Source organism: Pyrus communis, chromosome 15 (genome assembly GCF_041283825.1).
Source record: "Pyrus communis isolate YQ-2024b chromosome 15, ASM4128382v1, whole genome shotgun sequence".
Lineage (NCBI taxonomy): Eukaryota > Viridiplantae > Streptophyta > Magnoliopsida > Rosales > Rosaceae > Pyrus > Pyrus communis.
Window position 1 is genome coordinate 32,856,862 of NC_142579.1, and position 27,682 is coordinate 32,884,543.

Below are 27,682 nucleotides of genomic sequence, written 5' to 3' on the forward strand. Positions count from 1 at the left end.
GGATTGTAACATCTCACATCGCTCAAGGGAGTGGATCCTGTAAGCCTTATATGTATATTCTCATCTCTACCTAGCACGAGGCCTTTTGGGAGCTCATTGGCTTCGGGTTCCATCGGAACTCCGAAGTTAAGCGAGATTGGGCTAGAGCAATCCCATGATGGGTGACCCACTGGGAAGTTCTCGTGTGAGTTCCCAAAAACAAAACCGTGAGGGTGTGGTAGGGGCCCAAAGCGGACAATATTGTGCTATGGGGGAGTCAAGCCTGGGAAGTGGTCCTGCTCGGGTCGGGATGTTACAGGAACCCTAAACTTGTATAATAATCGGTACCAATAGATGTGCACAAATCAATGAAACAATATCACATAACAAAACTAGTTTTGAAGTGCCAAAATTCATCAGTACTACTTTAGTTTGCAAATTCACTAAAAACTCAATTCTCTTTAGATTGTCATGAAAATTTTTAGGTATGCACTAGACATATATGACTACTTTTTCGAAAAATTCATGATTTTTATAATTTTACAAGGGAGTTAAAAAAAAACGAATTCGAAAAAAGATGTGCTGTAGAAACTGTACAAAATCTCCAGTAGCTACCTGAGATTAAAAAATTTCTAAATATTCTTTGTTCATCCGATATGCATGAAAATTTCCAGAAATAAATGAAACATACAAAGCTTTTATTTCCAAAAATTTCATAATTTTTGAGATTTTATAAGTGTACTAAAAGAAAATTAGAAATGGGATGTGCTGCAGAAACTGCAAAACTTCTGCAGTACGTACCCGAGACTAAATAATTCACCAAAAATTCAATTTTTTCTCCAATGTGTATGAAAATTTCCAGAAATGAAGTAGACATATAAATTTACTGTCACCCCAAGTTCCATAATTTTTGAAATCTTAAAAGTGACCTAAAAATAAAATCGAAATGGAATGTGCTGCAGATGCTGCCTAAATTCTGCAATATAGTCCCGAGGTTAAAAATTCACCAATAAGTCATTTTCAAAACAATATGCATGAAAATTTCCAGACCTGAAATAAAAATCTCAATGTATATCATACTAAAAGTTCATGAATTTATGAGTTACATATACATACATACATACATATATATATATATATATATCAAAATACTGTCACAAATAGACTATGGTGCAGAATTCCAGCAATATAGTGTAACACTTAAAATTTACCGTAAATTCATTTCTTGTAAAAAAAAATTGGGGGAAAAAAATACCAGCGTCTATAATTCATTTGATATTACAACATGACAAAATTTCATAATATTTGGAGTTATGGAAGTCTATCAAGATCAGAAACAAAAATAGAACAGCATAGTCTTGTTTTTAAAACAACCTTTAGCAAGTCCATTGTGATATATCAAAATCACTTCTAAGATAAGAAAACAATTCAAAAGTGAAACCAAAATGGCCACGGATTTAATGTGTGTATTTGAGGAATTTCTCAAAATCAACTGGGTCTCAAGTAATCTAATTTTATGTTTGAAGACGAAGATCAGTAAACACAAGGGACAAATGTAGTAGACATGAACTGAAATCTAATTACATATATCAAATGAAGGAAAAATTAGATTTATTAATCCATTCCTCAAAATTATGCAGCGGATTAGTACAAACGACAATTAAAAGTGATTGAAGAAAATCCTCACAACCCTAATTCTGGGCATATGGTCCAGAAAACTTAACATGTGAACAAGATATTATATGTACATATAGCTCAAGCTCCTTAGGATCGCAAGATTTGGGAATTGAAAGCGGTTCTCAAACCTTTCTAATTTCTGCAGAATGAGTTCACACATTCATCCAAGATATGAATGAACATGTGTGCCTGCCTAAAACATGTTAGTGTCATGGCATCCAAATTCAGAATTTTAAATCATGAAATCCTATACAATGGCTCACCCAGGAAGTCAGTATCCATAAGGACAATTTGATCCATCAACTCAAAATAATATGAATACAAGCAAACTTACCAAATTAAAAAATTTAAAGGCTAGTTTATATGGCAATAAGCGGAAGCAAGAAAAAACACCAGAATCATATCACTAGAGCATGATTAATCGAACCAATATATATATATTTTTTTTAATTTTAGGGTTTATAGGAGACAAAGAAACCTGAGAAAACTCACTCCTTTATGCCTTATCCATGAAAGCAAAACAAACCCATTCCTAATAATTAAGCGAGTGCCAAAAGGAAAAATAAAATTTCATGAATACTACTTAGCGGCAGCAGTATCCATAGTCTCACCACCCAGACCAGTCCATATATTATAGTCAATAGGAATCATACCAAATAGAATTATATCACGGCTCTCTTTCATCATAACCCTAAGCTTGTTGTGTGGCTCTGATACCACATGTAAGACATATTCCGAAATCACAACAAGAAGACATTAAGATCACAAATAAATCAAATCAATATAAAATAGAGATCAACTAATTATATTAAACTTATTTGCAGAATACAGAAGACATGGTTATGAAGATGAAGTCATTAATCCTTGCAAACAAAGTGAATAAAGTAATAGTTTTCTACTTTCAGTACCTCTCAATGAACTCTACTATTGAAATAGGCTTGTAGTTTTCGTGAGTTTCAGTTGGTATGGAAATAGGGACTATTCTTAGGTTATATAGCTAGGGTTTCAACCAATTCCTCCCTATTATCAGAAAGGATATAAACCCAAACCATATCTAATCAATTAAAGTCTCATCATGACTCTTATTCCTTGTATTTACTTAATAAAGGCCCATAATTGATCACATTTAATTAGGACTCCAAAATGTTTATTTCCTTAAGGCATCGAGAGTCCTAGAGATTTCATTAACTTGATTGCCCAAGTCAATTATTCCCTCATTTATTCTTGGCATAATTCATTGTTGTGGATGTAAATTTCTTCCTCCTTATCTTGGACAAAATTGCACCTACAAAACAATTAACACATTTGGTCAAGGCCAAGAGCCTCACGCGCTCACGATGATTTTTTTTGGGGGGGGGGGGGGCGCTTTGGCCGAAAAACCTCTGATGCTAAAATTAGAATTTAGAGAGAAAGTGTTTGAGATTTTTTAGAGAATTTTAGTAAGAGAATTGGAAGTGAACTTTGAGGAGAATGATGGAGTTTAAATAGGAGAGTGGCCGGCCTCCTTGCGTGAGAGAGGACCGGCCACCTAGCTCCCATTGTGGACTAGGTTCTTGATTTGTATTAATTTGGGAGTTATGGAAATAATTAGCTAATTAATTAGCAAATATGATAATTGCCTAATTAACTAGCTAATTAATATGATAAAAGGGGAAAATGTGGTAGAATATATAAGGCATGGCCGGTCCCTTTGGGAGAGAAGGTGACCGGCCTTTTGTGTATTTTTTGGTTGTAATGGATAGTTTAATTGACAATTAATGGATTAATTAGGCAATAAACCCATTAATTAGCCAATTAACATAATTTAAAAAGAATGTTTTTGGGAATTACCTTGTAGGAAGGATTTGATGTGGATGGATGAAATAGGTTTTGAATTGTTACCTATTTTGGGCACTTTTGACTTGGTTGAAAGATGATTGCCTGTTGCTAGCGCGTAGGAATCCCGATGTGCCTCAATGGTATTCTTGTCCTTTTTTATTCAAAGATCCACATGCCTCAAGGGTAATATTGAGCCCCGCTCTGTCAATGAATGCAAATAAAGACGAGATTGGCCTAAGTGGAAAGATGCAATCCAGGCAAAATTAAATTCCTTAGAAAGGCGAAATGTTTTTGGACCAGTAGTCCAAACCCCACTTGGTATAAACCCCGTGGGTTACAAATGGGTATTCATAAGAAAGCGAAATGAGATAAACGAATTGCAAGATATAAAGCACGACTCGTTGCACAAGGTTTTTTGCAAAGACCTGGAATTGATTATGAGGAGACATACTTTCCTGTAATGGACGCAATTACATTCCGTTACTTAATAAGTTTAGTGGTTTCAGAAAAACTTGACATCGACTTATGGATGTCATTACCGCATATCTACATGGAGAATTAGATACTGATATATATATATATATATATATATATATATATATATATATATGAAAGTCCTAGAAGGACTTAAGTTGCCTGAAACAACTAACAAATCATGAGATATACTCTCAATCAAATTAAGGTGATCATTGTATGGGCTGAAACAATCTAGACGAATGTGGTATAATCGTCTCAGTGAGTATTTGATCAAAGAAGGGTATATCAACAATGTTATTTGCCATTGTGTGTTCATTAAGAAATCCAACTCTGGATTTGCTATAGTAGCAGTATATGTGGATTATATAAACCTAGTTGGAACTCCTGAAGAGCTCAATAAAACTGCTGAATATTTGAAAAGCGAATTTGAAACGAAAGATCTTGGAAAAACAAAATATTGTCTCGGCCTGCATATCGAGCATTGTGCTAATAGAATTTTGGTCCACCAATCAACTTACATTGAAAAAATCCTGAATTGATTTGGTATGGACAAGGCTTATCCACTTAGCACGCCAATGGTCGTTCGTTCTTTGGACATTAAGAAAGATCCATTCCGTCGAAAAGAAGATGATGAAGTGGTCTTTGGTCCAGAGGTACCATATCTGAGTGCAATAGGTGCTTTATTATATTTAATGTACGAGACCAGATATAGCTTTTTCAATCAACTTGTTAGCAAGGTATAGCTCTGCTCCAACAATTCGTCATTGGAAGGGAATCAAAGATGTATTGCGATACCTTTGTGGGACAACAAACATGGGTCTCTTCTACTCAAAGAAATCCACAAATGACCAAGTCTTTGTTAGATATGCAGATGCTGGTTTTCTCTCTGATCCGCATAAACCCTGCTCACAAACTTAATATGTGTTCAAGAATGGAGATACAACAATCTCATGGCACTCAACAAAGCAAACATTAGTTGCTACATCTTCAAATCACTCAGAAATACTTGATTTACATGAAGCAAGTCGTGAATTTTCTTGGTTAAGATCAATGATCCATCAAATGCGGAATTTATGTTGTCTAACTTCAAAGACAGACACTCTAACTGTTATCCATGAAGCTAAAACAGCCTGTGTTGCCCAAATGAAGGAAGGATTCATCAAGGGCGACAAGACTAAACACATATCTCCAAAGTTTTTCAGTGCCCGTGAGCTTCAGAAGGCTAAAGTTATTGAAGTCAAACAAATCTGTTCCAATGAAAATTTGGCAGACCTGTTCACCAAGTCTCTAGCAAATTGCACATTTCAGAAGTTAGTGCAAAGTATCGGATTACATCGACTTACTAATCAGCTAAATTTGGAAAATGCGGAATCAGGAGGAGATACATATTAGGGGGGAGCACCCATGATAAATGCATGTTGTACTCTTTTTCCTTCGATTAGGATTTTTCCCACTAGGCTTTTCCTATCAAGGTTTTAATGAGGCAACATAAACATATTTAACACTATATCAACAATTCAGGTAAAGTTGTACTCTTTTTCCTTCGCTATGAGTTTTTCCGAACAAGGTTTTAATGAGGCAACTGATGTTGATATGTGGGCATCCAAGGAGGAGTATTGAAAATACTGGTGGGTTAATGAATGCCCACAGTGATATTGAAAACATTGGTAGATTTGTCAATGCCCACTCAAAGTGATATTGACTTGGAAAATGAAGGAGGATCGTACTGTCAAAAGGTGTGTGCTGTAAATTTCAATGTATAGTTAATACGTTTGTTTGGAGTTGCTCTATATCAATAACATCATTATCTATCCCTCCATCTTTTATTTGTCATCTCTTTGTGTTATAGTTACAGTGTAATATTTTACATTTGTTTCGCTCCTGTTACTAATAAAGATTATTTCTCTAACTTTTACCTATTTATAACATTTTCTTATTTTTATAATTAATTCGTTGTGAAAACCTCATAGACTAGACGAACAAGAGGACCACTGATGCATGGAGAAGAAAAGGTCCAAGTTGTCGGGTCAACCATTTCAAGCTCTACAAGTCTTGTATATCTCCTTCTTTAACATAATTCCCTTGCCGCCCAAATCAAACTCATTGACAAAAATTATATTATAGCTAGTAGCACACTCTAGAATCTCCAGCCAAACGCGTATAAAATACTTTTCTAACCCAAATTCGATCAGTTAATTAAGATTGGGATTTAATTGAAATCTTATGAGAAGCATTAACTTCTTTAGAAGGACTACATAGGAATATTTGTGTTAAAAGACTATATTTAATATACGAAAAGAAAAAATATATATATGAAAAGAGAGATTCAAACTTCAGACTTTAAATGATTCTCTTACCAGAGAACAAAGAGAGATTAAAGTTTGAATGTAAGAGAACTATACAATATTTTAATTAACCAATCTAATTTACATTTATGTTAAGAAATACTACGAAACTATTAGATTTACCTTTTGTGATTATCCACAAGCTATTACTAAGTAGAGATGTGAAAGAAGCCAATAATTAGTAAAAGTTTATGATAATGCAATGACAATCAATGGTATGTAGTTTCGTCTCGTGGAAGTCACTTCGGCCTCCGTCCCCACTGACCAGAAAATGAATGACCTCTCTCTATCTATTTTGCTTTCGAATAATTATTTAATTACTTCACTCGCCAGAAATACAATAATCCTAAAAATTAACATTTAGTAACTTTTTATTTAAACTTTTCTTTGTGACTCCTCTTTTATTTCTTTTATACAACATAAGTAACTGAAATAATTGGGTTTGGTTCCTGACCCTTATATAGTATACGTACCGTGTTTAGAAAGATACTCAAATTCTTCATATATCTGAGTTACACCGACCGTTTCGTTAAGAGAGTTATTTTTTTTTGTCATTATATTAATCTTGCAAATATCTGAAGAAATGTTACCCTACATGATTGGATGAACTGACAAGTCCTCCCACACGGTTGGGGGGGGGGGGTGGGGGGGGAGTTTGCGCAACAAGTTCTGGAACCCTACTCTTTCTCTTTTAGTATGTGAACTGCAAAGGGATGCTTCTTCAAACGTAGGATAAGGGTCAAACTGCCAATTGCATGTCTCAAGCACAAGGCAAGTTGTGCGTTGGAAAGTCTGCGGAGTTTGTGGTACCATGCATTTGAATTGTCTGAGTTTTTTTTTTCGAAGTCTTTTTTGACCTTCGACACGTCTAATTAATGTCTTGGGGAAGAAGAGGAGAACCAGGCATCATGGCCCATAGGCCGAAGGAGGTGCCTTTTTTGAAGGGGCCGAAGGTTCATGCCCTAAAACTCTTGGAACCAATCAAGTCAAATAACATCGGATTCTAATTTTCTTTTGACACGGGGCCATATTCTATAAATTACATGTTTTAACCTACGTAAATAATGCTTGAGCGAAACATCTAATTATTATAATCTATTGATTTATTAAGTGTTCAATAATAAGAAAAAAAGTTTGTCATTTAATTCAAATGTAAAGAGACAGAGACAAACTAGCCTAACTCACCTATACTGATTTGGGTGCTAAATAACATCGGATAGCATTCAGAAGTTGAATCTATGTAAAAGTACAAATTTTAAAATAAAAACATTTCCGACCTACCTATTCGACCCAGTGACCCGAGATAAGTTGAGTACAAATTTAAAAATAAAAACATTTCCGACCTACCGGATTCGAACCAGTGACCTAAGGATATCTGATGGATATTACCAACTACAGTCCTCCGCTCTACCAACTGAGCTAAGGTCGGTTTGTATTCATACCATAAGTTTTCTTTTATTTATAGCATGAACATGTTATTTAAATAAAACGTGCCGCCTGTTCTGACGATTTTGTGGGGTATCGTCATGGTTCAAATATGATATTGTATTACTGATTATGTACTTTTAAAGAAAAAAATTACGAAAAGTATGAAAAGAAGAACAGAAGAAGAAACAAGTTTCACAATATGGCCATACGAAATCAAAGAAATCCCGTATGGTGAAAAAGAAAATCACTAATTTGTCATATATTCATTGCAAATACGATTAAAGTACTTAATCACATGAACATTCATACGTAGTGCATGCTACTAGAAGATCAAATTGTTTTATCAAATCCAACCTACACGTAAAGGCCCCAAATTAAAATAAGAACCGAAAAATAAATCCGTAAACTAGGACCGATTGATCATCAAGAAACTGCAACCTCATTTCTGTTGTTATTCATTAGCTAGGAAGAACCTGGTAGGCCTCGCCTGGAACTTTCTCCTTCTCCGAGGATCATGTTCTGAGGGATTTATTTGAAGGAGGAGGCATCCCTTTATGGCACTACGTTTTTCGACGATTGCAGGATCATCACAAATTATGACCTGTTTATGTGAATTTCTGTGCAAACTGCACCGGAAAGATCCTGGGTGTGTGGTCGGTGAACATGAACATGTACGGTTTGAGGTGTGTGATTTTGGATTGGGGGTTGCTTTTTTTGAGGCCATGGAATAGCTCAACCACTAATGACTAGCTATCTTTTTTTGTGATTAAATTTTTTTTATCAAAACTAATGACAGGTTTGAAGTTCGGGTCTTTTATAGAGCTTGCTAGGGTTTACAATTACCTTAGTAACCTTTTCTAATTGTTGTATTAGCCTATAATTTTCTTTAATCAACTGATGATATTTCAAGTAATTAGAAAAATGGATATCCAACAAAAAAACAAGTAAAGAAAATGGATATAACGAATTTGTATGAAGTTACTTGTAAGTTGGAACTTGCAAACTACAAACCTCTGTAAATGCTTGAATATAGGCAATTTTGTTTATCTCATTTTAATCTTTGGTACACAATTACTTTTAAAACGGTTATAGTAAAACGAAAAAAAAGCATCCTAATTAAGATTATACATAGGATTATACTGTACCTTTCTAAACGCCTGCATGTGCTTGTTAACGTATCTAATTAGTTAATTTGTTGTTTACATGTCAAGAAATCTGTTAGGGCAAGCTAATTGGTTTCCTTATGTTATTCTTAATCAGAATTATTTCGTGGTTGTTCCCGGAATTTTGAATTGAATGGTTTTTTTTTTAAGAATATTTATGGCTATTAGTTCAAATACTTTGCTGGATCAGTCGCTGGTTACATGAGGAATGTATAAGTAATATTCTCTTACCAAATATATACAAAGAGTACGGACATAATATCTCTTAACACTCTTATGTTCACTTTGTATTAGAAGATACACACTCTTAGCTTATAGCTCACGTTAAGGAGAAATTTTTCATTTTGACCGCAAAATTGGTAGTACACTACGTGTTTTTATATAAGTGGTAAATTTTTTTTATTTTTTAAGTTATTAACTTTTTAACACATATCACACCATTTGTATAATTTCGTATTCTAGTCACACTGAGGATATGGGAATTTTTTTTATTGGTTTATTGGCCCAACGACAATGACAATATTGCACGCTATACTAGGCGATTGTTCGAATATGCTGCTAAATTAAAATCCTACAATACGCTAGCTAGCTGCTCTAAATTGGATAAGATAAACATGATACTCTCTTAAGAACATCAAGCATAACGAATGCTGGGTTTTCAATTAAATTAAGTATAACTGTTTCCATAAAAAAAAATATATATATTGTTTTGAGATGGGATTGCAAAATAAGATAAACAGGCAGCAAGAGAACAAACTGTTCCCATTTGAGTCAAACTATATTGATCCTTATATGATTATCCTGTAACGTGGATTGTGGCCAATGAACTCCACTTTCTTTTCTTATCACTCAAACAACTTCAATGATGTTGATTGACACTAAAACCTAGCTAGCAGCACTATCTGTAATTTTTTCTTTCATATATTCAACGGTTGCACTAGAAGTCTTTCATATATTCAACCTAAACGGCTGGTTTTGGATAACATATAAGGTATAAGTTATTCATTGACAATTAAGATTGGCCAGTCCCACATTATATAATTTTTATTCTAGGAAATATGCATAAATAAAATCGATTACTTCTTATAAAAGTAGAAGTTTGGAACAAGAAGTTGTAAGTAAAATGCGATTTATCCTTATTTATTGTTTATTTTGTGTTTATCCCGACCTATTTTTATTAGAGTTTGTAACCGATTCTATTTATGCATATTTTTTAAGTTTTTTTTATTTTTAACAAACGATATTATTTACACTAAGGGGAAGATGATAGGCTTAGCCTCACAATGAGCTAGCAATAATGTGATTCAAATTCGCTTTTGGTGAGAATCGAACCTAACACCTCTCACTTACAAGTGAAGTGGAATACCATTTGACCATAATACTCTGTGGCTAATGGAGATTCTAGCAATAAGTAGGTATAATATACAAAAAATTGATGGTACATTACTCAAATGTAGATCCAAGGAAAAAGAACCAAAAAAAGAAAAAAAGGAAGCTTTGCTTGCTTGTTGTATATGCAAATTTAAATGTTCTGCGCCCTATCATGGAGTCCGGAATGCATGGGAGTTCTCGTGGAGGAGGACCTGGAATAAGTCTGAGACAACCCCACCTCTGCAGGTTGTTCTAGCCAAACCCTAGAAGACAAAACCTTTTTGGTATAGACACGGTGTCTTCGTTCCCGGGCATAGATTACCCAGAAGATCAAGGACAACATTACAGCTGTAGATACCAAAAACAAGCCAATGTACATCCAGGCACTATGTATTCGCAAAGCGGGGCAATGATCTCTACTTATGTCCGAGAACGCATCCCTAACAAATGTGCAGTCTATGAGATCAAGAAAGAAGGGACTGTAACGATAGAGAGCGTAGCTAACATTGACGAAGGCGGACAATTGGTCGTAGTAGTTTGGAGTTAACCGACCAGGAGTTATACAAGCATTCGCTGGCGAAGATTGACACACATACTTCTTCCACACCTGTTTGAGGCAAATATTACAGAAGGTAGGTCAGATTTAGACACTAGGAAAAGCTATAAAGCTTATACTTTGTGTCTAGTGATTGTGTAACATGGTATCAGATGTCTGGTTGCAGCTAGGAGGTCTTGCATTCAAAACTTTTGAATAACTTGTGACACAAGCAAAGAAATCCATATATGCTTTAGCTTAGAAATGGATGCTAGCTATTAGGCTTCTTCCATTCATTATTCCTATTTTTTATTTGTACCTCTTGAGCATCTTGCATTTGAATTTCACCATCGACACACTTTCGCTCGTTGCGATTTTCATCAAAGGGGTTGCAAAGAAGCGGCAATGGTGGGCCGGTCTGGTTGAAGTGCAAGGGACCATTAGCCGGGGAATTAGTATTTGCAATATCGGTGACAACACGGTTGAGCACAAAAACAGCATAGAAGGTTGCATCCCTAGTCCGCGACAAGGCCTCCTGGGCCATGTTTTTGTTCACACATGGAAGTATATCATCTAAGGCAGTATGAGCTGTGGGGTTCTTCTGCACCCACTCATTCATTGAAACACATGCATCTGCAAACACACTAACAATTATGCACATAGGAAATCAAGTCAGAAAGCCAGAAGAACAAAAAAATAAAATTAGCAAGTAATCTTACTGACATCGGTGGCAGATGAGGTGACAAAAGCTTTTAGCCTGATAACATGTCCGTTAATTATAGGGACTGGTACTGCTTTAAGCCACGTTATTCAGTGCCACTAATGTCAGTGATTATGGATGATGTTTTCTTGCAACGATTATACAACACTTACTTATGGACAAGGAGAAATACACCACACAAAATGAATGTTCCTGTGACGAGAATCCACCCAAGAATTACCAAACTGCATCAATGTGCAAGTGTTTGTTAAAGGACAAAGACATACAAATTCTACCAAAATTTGGAGATCTGAAAAATGAACACGAAACAGTTCTAGGTGTATACGTCACTTACATGTATACAAGACATTCCATCCCAAAAATGGAAACCACTGCAACAATTTTAGTCCAAAAGAAGAACACAGAGATTAATAAGGGATAATTTTAAAAGTCAATTTTTTTGGAAATTTCTATCTCAAAACGAAAAGGAAAAAAGGACTTACAAAATCCAACAAAGACCAAACAAAGCATAACAGCAGCAAGAACAATGAGAGCTAGTCTCCTGCAAAACATAGCAACAGAAAAATTAATGTTATCCAAATTATTAAGCATTGTGAGCAAAACTTGGAAGAAGTTGCAGTAGAGTTATATGGTTACATGATATCCAAGCCATCTTCTATACGTTTCGAATTCTTTACGGTTGTATCAGAGAGTATATTGGCAGCATTTTTTATGGTTCCCATAACACCATCAATACTTTGCTGAATGTCTGCCGGAAGAACAATGGCGTCGATACCAATCTTCTTAGCTGCATCGAGATAGTCTGACACATTCCTGAGGTTTTCGGCAGTCTTATCTGCCTGCCCCACGACGTATCCAAGCGTGCTGCACGTGCTGCCGTGGAACCTGTCCTGGCCAGTGTAGAGCACAGCACATCCCATAATTGCCATGAGTGTGAAGAAAATGAGGATGGAGAGTGAGAGAACATATGCTACTCTAGAATAGCCATACGGCTCTTTCCGACAGCAGCAGTAGCAGAAGCAGATGAGCAACAGGTTTATCCCGAACAGCACGAACCACACAACGGCGGTGACGAAGAAGGGCGCCGCTGTGAAACCAACAGACTGCGTCATAAAACAAAACAATAATCAATGTAAAAAATTGAGCAGCAGTGTAACCAATAATCCATACGTTTAAAATTAAACAACACTATGAAAAGCATAAAGAAAGAATAGGAAACCACATTACATCGCAAAAACTGACAGAAGTTATTAATTCATGAACATTGTTGACAGAGCTCTCAATCTCTATATAAGTCATTAACCAAATCAAAAATTTGCATATACATCGCGACTTACATTTAGGACTAGTTTGGAATTGCTCATGTATAAATTTTTTTTTTGCCCATCTGTTAGAAATGTTTTTATTAGAAACACGTTGCATTTTTTATTAAACATTTTGATTCCTACAGAAGCACGAAATCATTTTTATCATTTCAATTTTTTCTACGGAACGCAATCAAAAACACTTTTAGTTGTCATAAAACACTTTTAACATTTCCAGAAGCAATCTCTACAAGTTATAAATACTAAAACCTATTTAAAATAAATAAGATACCCCAATTAATTTTGAAATAACCACAACATGAGATAAGCAAAAGAACAAAACGATTCCAGAAATTTATTAAAATAGCAAAACAACCCTTATACCATGTTTTTTATTCAAAAATTGATAGAAATTAACCCAAATAACAAAAAGAGAAAACATGTTTCAAAAGCAAGAACTCACAGCCCAGTAATGCTTATTGCTGATATTCCAGCCACCATTGTATTTCTTGAACGCGTCGAGAGGGTCTCTCCGCCGTGTCCTCTGCTCAGCCAATAACATGACAGTCCTGTTTTCTCCATCTTTTCCTTCAAGAAACCTCCTTGCAGCTGTGTCCCATCCCACCACCCCGTGAAACCCTACGCTCCCTCTCTCGCCGCCTACCTCTACCGCTGCAAACCAAACCAATTTAAACCCAAAAACACATTAAACATAAAAGAACACGTAATCCCTACAATTTTTTAAAAGAAAATAAAAAACACGAAATCACAACCATTTCGACGAAAGTAAAAAAGGTGGGCATGAATGTCAAATGTCATGCATGGGTACCTGTTCTTCGTATGATGTTGAAAAGGTCAGGAGTACCGGAAATTAAAGGAACGAAGAGGAAAATGGAAAAACAAAGAACGGATATTTTCCATGTGTTTGATCTGAGGCATGACATTATGTTTTCGATTTTCGGGTTTTTCTATGAGTTTTTTGGTGTTGATGTGAGCGCCGAACGACGTCGGATGATGATTTCCTCGACCTACTGTGGCTTTTGAGGTGGAGCTGGGGAGCGGGAGAGAGACGAGGACCCGCGTACATTTTGTGCAGAGGGAGCTATTTGTATGACGCGGTTTACACTCATAACTAACTGCACATAAATTTTATGGAATGAAAAACACAGAATATATAGACTGTGCGAGAGATTAACTATTTACTATTATTTTTCAGCTGAAGTATTTGTTTTCTAAACAAAAATATAACATACAAAAAAGAAAAAAGAACGAATTCGTATGACATACAAACAAATCCAACGGTTCACGTATCTATCTATACCCTAGTATGGAAAAGTGATCAAATCCGTTAAACTTAAACTTGTCTTCGTGTCTAATACGAGTTTTGTACAGGTACACTGTTCAAAAGGATAATGAACAAGATTTTGAAGTAAAAAATAAGATCACATTTTTTACAAAACAGTAACGAATTTATTGAAAATTAAGGGGAAATTACAATCTTCAATAAGTGGAATTTATTGAAAATTAAGGGGAATTACTATTTTCAGTAAGGCGATTTTACTGACAAAACAATATTATTTAGCTCGAAACATGAATTACACTAAGAACATATTCATGCTCTCTATTTTCAAATTAAATTTTAGTTAACGGGACTACAAATTTATTTTATGAGCCACCTATAAAATTTTAACGCCAACCATACTATCTAATTTAAGGAGTCATAAACACGAATATAATTATGATGAATACAACGATGATGTTTCCTGTTTTAGGCATATCCACTCGGTTTATATATTTCCATCTTTTCATAGTTTTTATGTTTTATTTTTCCCGGGTTTTTGAACATTTAGAGTTTCATATTCTGAATGGCAATATGATCAAACCCTAATTAAACATTCTGGACCTTTGTTGCTGATAGCTCAAGGAAAACCCTAGAAAATTTGTTTCTGTTTTTGCTGAAAAAGTTATCACAATAGTTGTAGTTGCGGCATTAATGTAAACCCTGAATGGGCCCAATCTTTATGGGGCCTAAATGAGAACTTTGAAAAGAAGTTGCATGAAGTTTCATTCTATAAGAATTCACCAAAAAAAATAAATATTTGCATCTCTCTATACAAAGTGAGAAGGCAAACAAGGTAAAGCTTTCAAAATCCAAAGAAATTCCCCTCCCTAATTAAGAATATCAAAATAAAATAATTTAATTAATAGGGATAGCCACTTAGTACTACGGTTTAGTGGTATTCCTCTTCACTTGTAAGTGAAAAGTCTTAGGTTCGATTCTCGCTAAAGGCGAATTTGAACCACATTATTGCTAGCCCATTGTGAGGTTAAACTCACCCCCTCTTGTTAGTGTAGATGACATCATTTGTTAAAAAAAAAAATTAACAGGGGTAAGCCACTTAGTACTACGATCTAATGATATTCCCCTTCACTTGTAAGTGAGAGGTCTTAGGTTTAATTCTTGCCAAATGTGAATTTGAACCACATCATTATGGCTAGTCCAGTGTGAGGCTTAGCCCACTCCCCCACACCCTTCGACCTACTCCAACATTCAGAGTAAAACTCAAATTTTAGGTTCTAAACCTACCCAAACTTGCTCCAACCCTTTCGGGCAATTATGAGTTTTAACCAAAAGCTCTTTTTTGAGGCAAATTTAGGCCAGGATTCCCCTCTGAATAAGTGGGGGTGGCCCACTATATATATGTATATTTTTTAGTTTTATATTTATAAATTCATTGAATCCAACGGCTAAGATTTAATATGATCAAATTCCATAGTGAAAAAAAAAAATCTAACGGTCCAAATTTAAATCCAATGGCTAAAATACTTAAAAAAGAAATTTCATGTGTTTCATATTCTTTCATAATGTTCCATGAGTTTCATGATGTTGGTTTAGTTATTTTTCAATATTTATCGAAATCTAAATATTTTTAGGTAAAAATGTTCATAAAATTAAATTAGGATAATCTGCATAATTGTGACAACCCGTTCCAAATTTTACGTTTTTATTTTATTTTAAAAGCGTGAATTTACTAAATTGCCCTAGAGGCAATGATTTTGACTTCCGTTGACCATCGACTTGAGAGATGTGGGACTTATTCTTTAAGCATATCCTCGTAGTACTCTTTGGTACGAACGTATAGGCGAAAGCCGTTAGAAGAAGAAGAAGAAGAAGAAGAAGAAGAAGAAGAAGAAGAAGAAGAAGAAGAAGAAAGGGAAGAGAGCTTCCCGTGCACCCATACCCGCGCCACCACGAGACCATCTTCCAAGGCCGATTCCGGCCAACTCCGGTGGAGTTTTTCGATGCCACCACCACCATCTTGAAGCTCTCATTCCCCTCTACAAAACCCACCCAAGAACCACCTTGATTAACCATGGTATGGAGCGGTTTGAGGCCACGAAAGTTGACGAAAATCAATGGTGCTCCGGCCACCCTTTTCGATTTTCCGGCAAATCGGCAAAGCGATGGCCGATGCCACCACTTGGGCTTTGTAGCCCATCATCCCAGGAGCAAAACCCAACCAACCTTGACCCCGTTGGACCACCGTGGACGACGAATCGACGTCGGGAAGTTTTAGGCACCCGCCGGCTTCGTGGGCAAAATTGACCATCTTCCGTCCACTTTTGGACTTCGTGGCAGGTATGAAATTTGCTCCACTCACTGAGATCTTCATTTCTGTGAAGTTTGAGAATTTTTGGAAATAGTTGGATTTTCCGGCGAGTCGGGGTGGCCGGCCGCCACCCGCGGCGGCGCGTGGCCAGTGGGCCGCCAATGCTATTTTTAGGCTATGTCAAATGTCTTGATTTCAGTTTTGTCATTTGAATGACGTAGGTTGATAGTTGGAACCTAAATTCGTTACGATACGTTACTTGATAAAAATGTGAATCGATGATCCGACCGTTGGATCGTCACCAAAATGGGATATATTGTAATACGTAATATTTAAAGATCATAGGAATTTACGGATCAGGAATTCGACTTACGGATCTTCCTGAATTGGATTTGTAAGTTAGTAAAATAAATGTTTATGGCCACTTGTTTTAGGCAATTAGCGGAGATCTGACCGTTGGATCGTAATGAAATTTTAGTATGTTATTCTAGAAACATATTGTGGATCGTTGGGAGTTATGGATTGGAAATCTGATATGCGGATCTTCCGGGTCAAGTTATACAGGGTTGTAAATCCTACCGTCGATCTTTGATCGACGGTTGACTTGTGGTCAATGGGTATCAAACTATTTTAGAATGTCGTTGAGGTTGTGTTTTATGTGAATTATGTACTCTTCGGATAAGAGTTCTGAGATGTGATTTGATAATTGGTCACAGGGACCAATCATTCAGGACGCCTCGATGTGTGCGCTAGAGAATCATAGCGTGGACTCCAGGTAAGTGGATTTTTTCCTTTTTATCGTACATATTATTGAGAGTTCTATCGACGCTTTTAAATTGATTAGGTATATTACTTTCATATATAATTATTGTGAATGCTTGAAGTACCTATATGAACTACGAATGGCTTGATCCCTATTTAGGGTACGTAGGCAGTCTAACGAGACGTTAGATGCAGCCATAAAATATTTGAGACAAAAGCCTTGCTTGGGAAATTGAGTAAGGCGAAGGAAATTGGTAAAGGCAAGTTTTAGTTTTATGAATTAGTTAGCTAAATTAATGTTAATTGGGTCGTCATGGATAATTATCCCTGAAAATAAGTAGTTTGGGAGTAATGCGTTATTGATTGTACACTTCTCACTGTATTGTTTATAATTGAACATGCTACGACATGGTTGAGTATTAGATTGCATCATAGTATATCAATATGTATATTACTTGCATATAATTATTGGGAATGCTTTCAAGTGCAAAGGTGAACTCAGGACACCCAGGTAAGTTCAGGTGAGTTTATGGTACTAGTTGAATCGATTGCGTTATAGCATGACTACAGTTATGTGTTAGGCAACTTCGATACTGTTGTACTGGTTGCCATGAGTTGCACATGTTATATTGAGATGCATTGAGAGCTCATAACCTGCACCCTCGGTGTTAGTGCTCCCGCCCGTGGCCAGGGCACAGTCCTTCACGTGATGTTCACCTTCCGCACCTTATGCTCACCTTGGATTCAAGGTAGGTGCCCAGGCCTGTCGTACAGACCACTTTAGGTGGTTCCGACTCGTAGGTGACCCGCGATTATTCGCCCAGTCTTCACGTGATCGTAGCACTTGAGCGTATTTATTTACACCCAGTCCTGTCGTACATACCACTTTAGGTGGTTCCGACTCGTGTGCAGGTATACTTATTGAGCTATATGCTAGCCAGGATTGATGAGATATGGATAAGTCGTACAGGTCACTAGAGGTGACTCCGACTTATATGCTAGCCAGGATTGATGAGATATGGATAAGTCGTACAGGTCACTAGAGGTGACTCTGACTTATATGCTAGCCAGGATTGATGAGATATGGGTAAGTCGTACAGGTCACTATAGGTGACTCCGACTTATATGCTAGCCAGGATTGATGAGATATGGATAAGTCGTACAGGTCACTATAGGTGACTCTGACTTATATGCTAGCCAGGATTGATGAGATATGGGTAAGTCGTACAGGTCACTATAGGTGACTCCGACTTATATGCTAGCCAGGATTGATGAGATATGGATAAGTCGTACAGGTCACTAGAGGTGACTCCGACTTATATGCTAGCCAGGATTGATGAGATATGGGTAAGTCGTACAGGTCACTATAGGTGACTCCGACTTATATGCTAGCCAGGATTGATGAGATATGGATAAGTCGTACAGGTCACTAGAGGTGACTCCGACTTATATGCTAGCCAGGATTGATGAGATATGGATAAGTCGTACAGGTCACTATAGGTGACTCCGACTTATATGCTAGCCATGATTGATGAGATACGGATAAGTTGTACATGTCATTTTAGATAACTCTGACTGATATATTACTTTGTATTGATTTAGTTCATTTGGCCTACTTATTAATGTATGGTGGAGTTAATGGCAAACCGTGGTTTTGGTCATTTCTGAGTATGGTTTGGATATATGTATATATGTTGTACTGTCTTATGGAAAACGATACGAGTTTTACATTTAGGGGCATTACTTTTAGAGAGGTAATAACTTTGGTAAGCTCGGTTTTATTGCTTACTCACACCTTCTGTTTGGTGCCCTTCAGGTTTTAACTGCTGAGTTTGTATCGACAAGAATCTGTGGCGAATCTTAGTATTGATGGATTTTTTTTAGGGTATGATTCTTACCCATACTACTGTACCTTACTTATGCTCTGACATCGCGTGTGAAATGGGTTCGCTCCCACTCGTAGCGCACTCTGGTACTTAGACACTTTTAGATTCAAATTTATTCACTTTTTGTACACTATCACATTTTATGGCTTCGTCACCTTCCAGGTGTCGGCCAGCACAACTCGATTCAGGGTCCAAGTGGACTTTCTGGGTCGGGGTGTGTCAATAATTTTTTTTTAAAAGAAGTTACTTTAAGAAAAAAATTATATTAAATTCATTCTTTAATAATATTGGGCTAAAAATTTAACCCATAATTGGAGAAAAAAAAAAATTTATGGGTGAAAAATTTTAGGTTTTAACCTACGGATTGGATATACAATTTTTTGCTTTAAAAAAATAATAGGGGTAAAATGGTAAAATAAATCATTTTGAAAATTTTCAAACAAAGCACCACTACGTGGGTTGATCACCTTTTTACAATTTTTTCAATAACTAAATATTAAGTCAGTTTTATCTATTTTGATAAAAATAATACTAATATATTTGACAAAAAAATACTAATAATAAATAAAGCCAATTAGCACACGCAAGGCTAATTATTCGTAAAACATTTATATTAAAATAGTATTAGCACCTCATCATCATCCTTTAGTGAAAATATATTGTTGTATTAAAAAAAAATATATTAGGAGAATAATGTTTAATTGTACTACAATACTATAAAAAGTGGAAATGTTTTGCAATTGGTAGAGAGATTAGGTTAATTTGTACAATGAGTTAACCATAATTGGCTATCAATTTTAATACAGACATTATATATTTTTACTAATTTTGTGAGTCGAACTTAAAATCACTAGCTTATAAATAAAGAAAAATACCTTTGATGCTAATACTAGTTAGTAATCTTCAACAAACTTCGGCGAATTACTTAATTAATTTTGTAATTAAGTAGTGTTTGTATCTTTTCAATTGAAGGATTAATCAAACAATTGATATAGTACAATATGTGCTACAAGATATGTACAACTAGGTTGTGACTGCTTGTTACAGCTAGTAATAACTAGGATTAGTAATTCTTATCACAGCTAATCCCGGAAGGTTTGACTGGTCAAAATTAATTAAATAAATTCTGTCTCTTTTGTCTGTCACACACGAAATCATGCACACACGTACGATATTGTTTTATAATTACAGTCAAAGTCCAAGGAAGACCATTTGGGCGGGTACTCATTAGGCCTTAAATTAAATCCGTGAATTGCATATTGAGTCGTGCAAGAACAGGGCAAATGTACTGGTAACCGGTTTGTGATTCAACCAGTCATGATAACCTTACTGCACATAAAAATTATTACACACATTTATAATTTTTTTTTCATCGAACGATAATTTAATTCATCTAAACTATTGAAAAAAATTACAAACTTAAGTATAAAATCACGAGCACAAGTAAAATCCAAATGTAGTATCATATAATTAATATAATTCATTGTTCTCTTGATTTTACTTGTGCTCCTAGATCTAATGCTAGAAAGATTAACTATTTAGATCAAATTTTTTAAATCATATGACGTAGTTATTGATGATTGAATTATTAAATGTTGATTAACATGTTTATTTCTTATTAATAACACATCATATGATTTACAAATTTAATCTAAAAATTTGGCCTACCTGGTATAATTCCTATTATGAATATACTTTAATTGTAATAAACAGTTGTACCATATAATATGAAGCATATGATCACAAGAACTAGAAGAGCCTCATCAAAATTCATGAGTAATGGAATCAATGATGAGATTAGTAAAATCATGAATGAAATATGACCTTGTTTTGGTCTAGTATAAAATATGACTTAAAAAAGAGTGATAAAAATGTACAGAACAATAACTTGGAATTGGGAACCACGTGATCACCTTAAGACAAAACACCCCGACCAAGTGATTAATTAACAAGAATTAAACTTCAAATTCGAGAAAGAAAGAAAGAGCTAATGTAATTATTTAATTAATCAAAGCATTTGAAGAGTTCAATTCAATCAATTAAACTGAAAATTGTAATATTGAGCTTTGTTAAAAAGTTGGTTGATTATACTAACACAAAGGAGATCTACGAGGAATGCGTTTTCTTCTACTGATCATGCTTGTGGCCATGTCCTCGTCGGAAACTTTATGAGCCGATCTTCCACATAACGATGCGTAATTAAGCCCGCTTCTCTTTTTCCTGACGACATCATGATGCATGTACGCCATGTGCATGGTCATGCTCATGGTCTCAGATCCAGATGATGATGACGAGCTCATCGGGTCATCGAGGTCCACAATTGTGGAATGAGGGTTGGTCTGATCACTGGTCATCTCCTCGTCTCCCATATCGGAAAGTGGAACTAAGAAGTCAGGACTCAGTTGAAGGGAGTTGCATGTTTTCAAGTAAGGAGAGAGGTCTTTCTTGAATTTAAGCACGTAATCCACCTGATTAATCATTAGAATCAACATGTTCATTAATTAACTAAAGCGTTTCAGTATTCATAAACCAGGTAAATTTTTCAGCTATATAAGTCATTTTCATAAACCAGGTAAAATTCAACTATATAAGTTGTTTGTTGTCACATAACATATAGAAGCAAAGGTTTTAGTTATTTATCTGCAAGCACGGAACAAATTAATGCAAAAAGTAAGTAAAATAAGTTGGGAAATTGGTTAAAAAATCAAAAATCAAAATCTCAATGGTTAAGTCAATCAAAATTAAAATATCAACAATATATGATCAAAGTTCAACGAAATAGTAATTAGATAACGATAACATATTGAAAAATGATTGTTTCAGTAACTAGGATTGGAAAATTGATTATTTTAGCCAATTTCCAAATATATTCGTAGTTTTCGTTACCTTGCACCCGAGAGAGCAATGGATATAAGGCTCTTGAAGACTTCTGTCACACGATGTGCAGTAGTTTCCAGAACCCTTGAATTGCCGATTTTGAGGTCTTTTCTTGATGAACACTACTTTGGCACTATTGATGGTATATGCCTAAAACAACAAACAAAGACTTCTATTGTCAAACCAACTGAATTGAAATGGCAGAAGTCAATCAATTAAGCTAGACTGATCATTTTTTGGGCACTAACCTGAACGTTGGAGCAGTCGATGAGCTTCTGAAGATCTTCCAATCGGACAACGTCATGGTAAACATAACGGCGAATTTGAAGGAGCCTGTGGAATCGATGGGAGGGAAGGCAATGGGGGCATATACTGATGCAACAATCCAAACAGCAGACGTTTTTTTCGTTCTTTTTCGCAGTTTCGTGGAATGAGCAGCCGGCGAAGAACTTCTCGGTGTAGAGGGCTTCCAACCATTCAGGTTTCTGAATTCCCTATCAAAACAATTATACTCAATTATACTCAAAAGACAATGAGAACTATGCAACAGAGACAGAGACAGAGGTTGGACAGTGACAAACCATGATCACATAAACACTTGAAAGAGAGAGCCCTTCTTTGAGCTGTTACCAGGACGGTGGTGTAAACCGGTTTGGTGTTGGGGTTTTGGGGGGGGGGGGGGGGGGGGGGGGGTGTGGGGTGTGGAGAGAGACCAAGGGATGGAGATAAGTGTATTTATTGAGCTTCACAAGAGAGGAAGGAGGTATATATTTATTCCTTGGGGAGGTACACAACATTTTGTCAATAGGGAGACCTATAACATGAGAGAGATGTGCTTTTAGATCACTAAAAATGTGTCTGATAATGTTGACGTAAAAGAAAGTATTTGAAATATTTTCTATAAGAAACACATGTTATGTGTTTTTACGAAAAACACTTCAAATGTTTTTATGGAAGCAATTGATTTTTTGGAGTTTTAACGAAACACTTTTGATATTGTTTACTTTTAACGAAAATGATATTTTTACTCTAAAAAGTCAATCCTGGTACTATTCACTTACAACACCTTTTTGTCATTTTGATTAAAACTCAAAATTTTTAAACTTTTTTCATTAGTTTTTCTTTGATTTTTGTTAAAAGTACTTTTGAATATAAGTGCTTTTTAAAGAAACATTTCATAATGGAGAGAGAGAGAGACAGGAAGTAAGATATGAGGAGAACGTGGGCGCTGTTTCCGTGTCTCCCATTCTCTAAAAACCCTATAAACAAATGCTGCTCATCTCCTTGGCTGTAGAGCTCTAATGCTAAACTAACCAAGCCACCTTCTTGAAGGAGCTGCTCAGCCAATTTTTTTTTACCAGTTTCCTTCATTGATTCCCATCTCTTAGAATTTGTGAAAGAGTAGTACGTGCTATCCGCATTCATTTTTATTTCTCATATATTTCTCTTAATTTTTTATTGTTGGATCAAATGAATTGAAGAAGATCAATGACAAAAAATTAAAAAAAATATGTAAGAAATAAAAATAGATGTGTAAATAACACTACTTAAGATAGAATCAGTAGAAACTAGCTACTTAAATGTTAAAACAAAACCTAAAAATTACACATAGTTAACAGCCATCCCTGATAATATATTTCCATCAGTCCATTCTTTGCGTTCCACTTTGTTGCTGTCATTCAAAATAAACTTTAGCTCTGGACTTTTCCAAATTGAAAATTCATCATATCCCAAAAAGTCGGCTAACAAGTTAGTCTTCTTTTTTCTGCTCTCTTTTTATAAAATAAAAAACAAGTGGAGGAAGAGCAGCAGAGCAGAAATTAGGCATCCCTTTCTTGCCTGTTCTGTAACTCACATCACTTGAAAAGAAAAGTAATTAGGCCTACAAAAAGAATGATTTTTACAGTTGTATCTCAGTCTAATCATCTGAATGTTTCATTTTGCTACCCATGTAACCAATTTAAGATATCATGTCTTAGTATTTGTGTTGGGGAGGGACTTAGCTATATATAAGAATGCTAGTGTGTTCATATTTTAAATTAATCGAGCATTATTTGATTATCATGCGTTTAATTTCTTGATATGTTACAATGATATAAAAGTGATTGTATTTGTGTTGGCTAGTATACTTCCAACATACTATTATCTCTCTCGTAAGTGTCTACGTGTATAATGTAGGTCGAGGTGCTTTTCTTATTCATCTTCCAAGGCCCTAGTAAATTGCTGAGGGAGAAAGGAGAAAAAATAAATAAAATTTGAAAGATTAGAATTTGGGTTTGGAAATAGTAGCATGTCAAAGAACGTGCAGCTCATTGGCTTTTGGTACCTCAACTGTGACTCATGTGACTCAAGTGGTAAAATTGGTTGAATCAGTAACTTGGTACAGTAACCTATGAGGAATTAAACAAAAAAAGGTAATTCGAAAAGGAATTAGAGGATTGTTAACAACCTTCTCGATTTTCTTTATCTTTTAATGTTGCATGAGAATCAATCATTTATCTTGTAAGAGAAACAAAATTATCATAGTATAATTGACTCTAATAATGTAGTTTTATAGGAATTATTTCAAACAAGTTATGTTAAAATCAAATCTCAATTAATTATTTAAAATAAAATTTAGAAAAGATTGATTTTGTGACTTAAAAGAAAAAAAATGAATTTTAATAAGAAACAACTTAAAGGAATCAACAAAGGTAAACTAGAAAGTAAATGATTCAAATCATAATGCAACATTACAATATTAAAAAAATAAATAAATAAATAAAACAATCTAACTGAGAAAGTCAATAGCATCTCCAAAATTAAATTTTAGTGTTGGTTAAGAACACTGTCTTTTAGTGGCATATCCTTTGCATCTGGTCAATACAATTGTATGGCAGCATGCCTAATATGCTAGTAACAGAGTCCCAAAGACGACATGTACGAGAAAAAAACCCGGTTTTTAGGGAATGAAACATGTCAACAATCAATCAACAACTCCACTAATCACAAGTCCTGCAGATTGCTTCAATGTGCTCTTTTTTTGCAAACTGACAGACAAGCACAACTCAGTGTGCACTAGTCAGGAAAACTAATGACCTAATTAATTAGAGGCTCCCCAGTGTACTCTTTTTGAGGAAGACCTTGCTTCATGTGCCTCTCAGCTCCAACCAAGAGTCATCTTGGGTTTGGTACAAATCTTGTATCATTATTCCCTTTATACCATTCATGCCTACCTTTCAGTTTCGAAATTCCACGTCGTAATATTGTTAATCAGAGTATTCCATGTTATAGTTTTTTATCATATAAATTAACAGTTGACAATCACTCATGTATACGTAGACAATTATCTCGAGCAAAGTTCTTATCTGTCTGTCAGTAATCTTCTCTGAAGAGTTTTGCTCTTGGAGCTGGACGCTGGAGCTGCTGGACATGTGTGTGTGTGTGTATGCAGCATAAGAGGATTTGGCATAACCAAACCTATAAACATATTGTCAAAAGATTTTCCAATATTATAACTTTGGAGTCTAGTCCAAAGCCCTACCGTATTTTCACCTAGGCTCAAATGCATGTTATTTATTCTTTTACCTTTCTAAAACAAGAAAATAATTCTTTTGTGGCAGTTCAGTTTGCCCTTCTCTTTTCTCCTTTTCCCCTTTTCTTAAGCAAGGATTTGAAGGTAAGTTGGAGGCTTGAAGCTTCCAGAATGGTAAAATGAAGTGTTAATCTACTGCTCCCATTCACTACGAATGTGATGAGAAAACTTTCTAAAGATTAATCTCAAAGAATAATATACAGGTTTGTTTAATAACTATTTTATCTTAGTTTCTAGTTTTTATTTTTGTGTTAAAGAATACAAGGAAAATACATGAAAGAAATACGGAATATGAGAGTCAAGGTACGGAAATTGATATAGATGTGAGACGTAGAAAAAATTTGTATGAAAACAAAAACTATACAGGGCATCTCCAGGAGATGCTGTAAAACAACCAAAACTCTATTTTAAAGAGCCAAATCTTAAAAAACACATATCCAATAGACTATAAAAAAATTTCTCCCATACCAAAATGGACAATCACTCTTTAAATTTATAGAACAATTGTTCATTAGCTAAATATTAAAATATTCCTTGAGCAAGAAGAAAAGGAAGAGAGAGAAGAATATATTAAGAAATGAGTGGGTTGAGTTTGAATTGTTAATAATAAAATATTTAAAGTTTGCTAAATAGTGTTGTTGGAGATGAAATAGGTTTTTTGACAATGATTACTTGCTAGTTTAACAAAAAAAATGAGAATTTCTTTTAAATATGTCTTAGGTGTTAGGGTTTAGCTCTCATCACTCTTCTTAATTGCTTTTCTCTTGTACACTTTTTTTCATATATCAAACACAAAAATTAAAAACTAAACATAAAAACGAAGTGATTCTCAAATGAACCCTAAAAATAAATTCCGATGAAAATAGCCGCCCAGTCAAGTACGAAGTTCATATAATGTTTTCTTAACCGAAAACAAAATCATTCATGCAGCTTACAGCCTTACCCCAACTGTCTACCATGAATGAGTATTACCATGCACGTGCATGCGTGATGAAACGACACGACTAGCAGTTACTGCCAAAACAAAAAGAAGAAAGCAAGCTCATCACAGTCACAGAACAAACAGAATCAAAGAAATAGAGAAGACAGAAGAGGATGGCCATGGCCAACCCCACGTGCCATGAAAAGCAGAAAGGTATTATAGTAAGCAAAGAAGGTCAGTTGCAAGGGATCCAAAGGAAACGCCTGGCTTTCAAAATATAAACCCTAAACAAATTTAAACTTGCAGTGTCCAAAAGCTTAAGTGTGTCTTGGGACTGTTCACTCAGACTGACCAACCAATTATTCCTCCTTTTATCATTCAAAACCTGAACGAGAAATGTTTCCAAAATAATTGTCTCTTGATGTATTATGTCACGTGTTATAATATGGATAGTCGAATAAGTTGATATGTCTCATTTTTAAATTATATTAACAAAAAAACCAAAAAAATATATAGATATTATAATTTAAGTAAAAACAGTAACCCGAAGTGATTGTATAAGGAATGCACCGAAAAATATCGATCTCAGTTGATAGTGGTCAAGGGTCAAAGATCCAAAGTGAACAGGCTACTTAGAAGAACAAATAGAGTTGCAGGGTCAGCGGATGAGCCGCACGAGGGGATCTTCCTGCCTCTCTCTGCCCTGTGTGTGGTCTGAGTTAGTTCCATTTGCTTTGTTTGAAAAGGGTTTTCTTTATTTATTAGCCCGGCCACTTCACCATACCCTATTGTATATTCATGCCCTTATTTTTAAGGTATACATCTCACATGGGGAGCCTTTTTCCCAAACAATAAACCCTCAAGAGTCAAGATCATGTGAGTCCAAGGCTACAATACACCATGATGTACTACAGTACTAGTTTTATTCGAGGAGCAATTTTGAGTAGGGCTTTTGCATAGAGCAACTCTCGCATAGGGACATGATCAGTGTGGAGCCAGATGAAACTAAAACGAAAGGGATTTTATTCGATTGTATGGTTGGTTGGACAAGACACGTTGTCAGCAGCTTAATCGAAGATTTTCATATTCTAGTTCTATAAAAGTAAAAAGTAACATTTTCATCGATTTTAGAAAAATTCAAATTTATGGCTCGAATCTTGTCATAAACACAAATGCTCAAGTAAATTGGGTTCAAGTCTTCTAGTTATCAAATGGAGTAATGTTTATCTTCT

The 27,682-nt window shown here is 35.3% G+C and overlaps 2 protein-coding genes and 1 non-coding gene across 3 annotated transcripts; all 3 read right to left on the reverse strand.

Moving 5' to 3' along the window:
* Positions 1 to 7,633: 7,633 nt before the first annotated feature.
* TRNAY-GUA (transfer RNA tyrosine (anticodon GUA)) lies at positions 7,634 to 7,725 on the reverse strand. The gene is given in 2 exon segments: positions 7,634 to 7,669; positions 7,689 to 7,725. It is a non-coding gene; the product is annotated as a tRNA-Tyr (tRNA).
* A 2,551-nt stretch (positions 7,726 to 10,276) lies between these two features.
* On the reverse strand, positions 10,277 to 13,962 carry LOC137740494 (uncharacterized). Its single transcript, XM_088685281.1, has 8 exons — positions 13,648 to 13,962; positions 13,282 to 13,490; positions 12,151 to 12,617; positions 11,997 to 12,055; positions 11,849 to 11,885; positions 11,667 to 11,738; positions 11,113 to 11,437; positions 10,277 to 10,865 (listed from the first exon to the last, which is right to left on the reverse strand). The coding sequence occupies exons 1-8, from the start codon at positions 13,760 to 13,762 to the stop codon at positions 10,410 to 10,412; spliced, it is 1,740 nt and encodes a 579-aa protein (XP_088541407.1). The 5' UTR covers positions 13,763 to 13,962; the 3' UTR covers positions 10,277 to 10,409.
* Positions 13,963 to 20,840: 6,878 nt separating this feature from the next.
* LOC137740409 (protein RGF1 INDUCIBLE TRANSCRIPTION FACTOR 1) lies at positions 20,841 to 22,612 on the reverse strand. Its single transcript, XM_088686477.1, has 4 exons — positions 22,536 to 22,612; positions 22,203 to 22,448; positions 21,964 to 22,104; positions 20,841 to 21,545 (listed from the first exon to the last, which is right to left on the reverse strand). Exons 1-4 carry the CDS (start codon positions 22,536 to 22,538, stop codon positions 21,168 to 21,170), a joined length of 768 nt encoding a protein of 255 aa, XP_088542603.1. The 5' UTR covers positions 22,539 to 22,612; the 3' UTR covers positions 20,841 to 21,167.
* Positions 22,613 to 27,682: the final 5,070 nt, after the last annotated feature.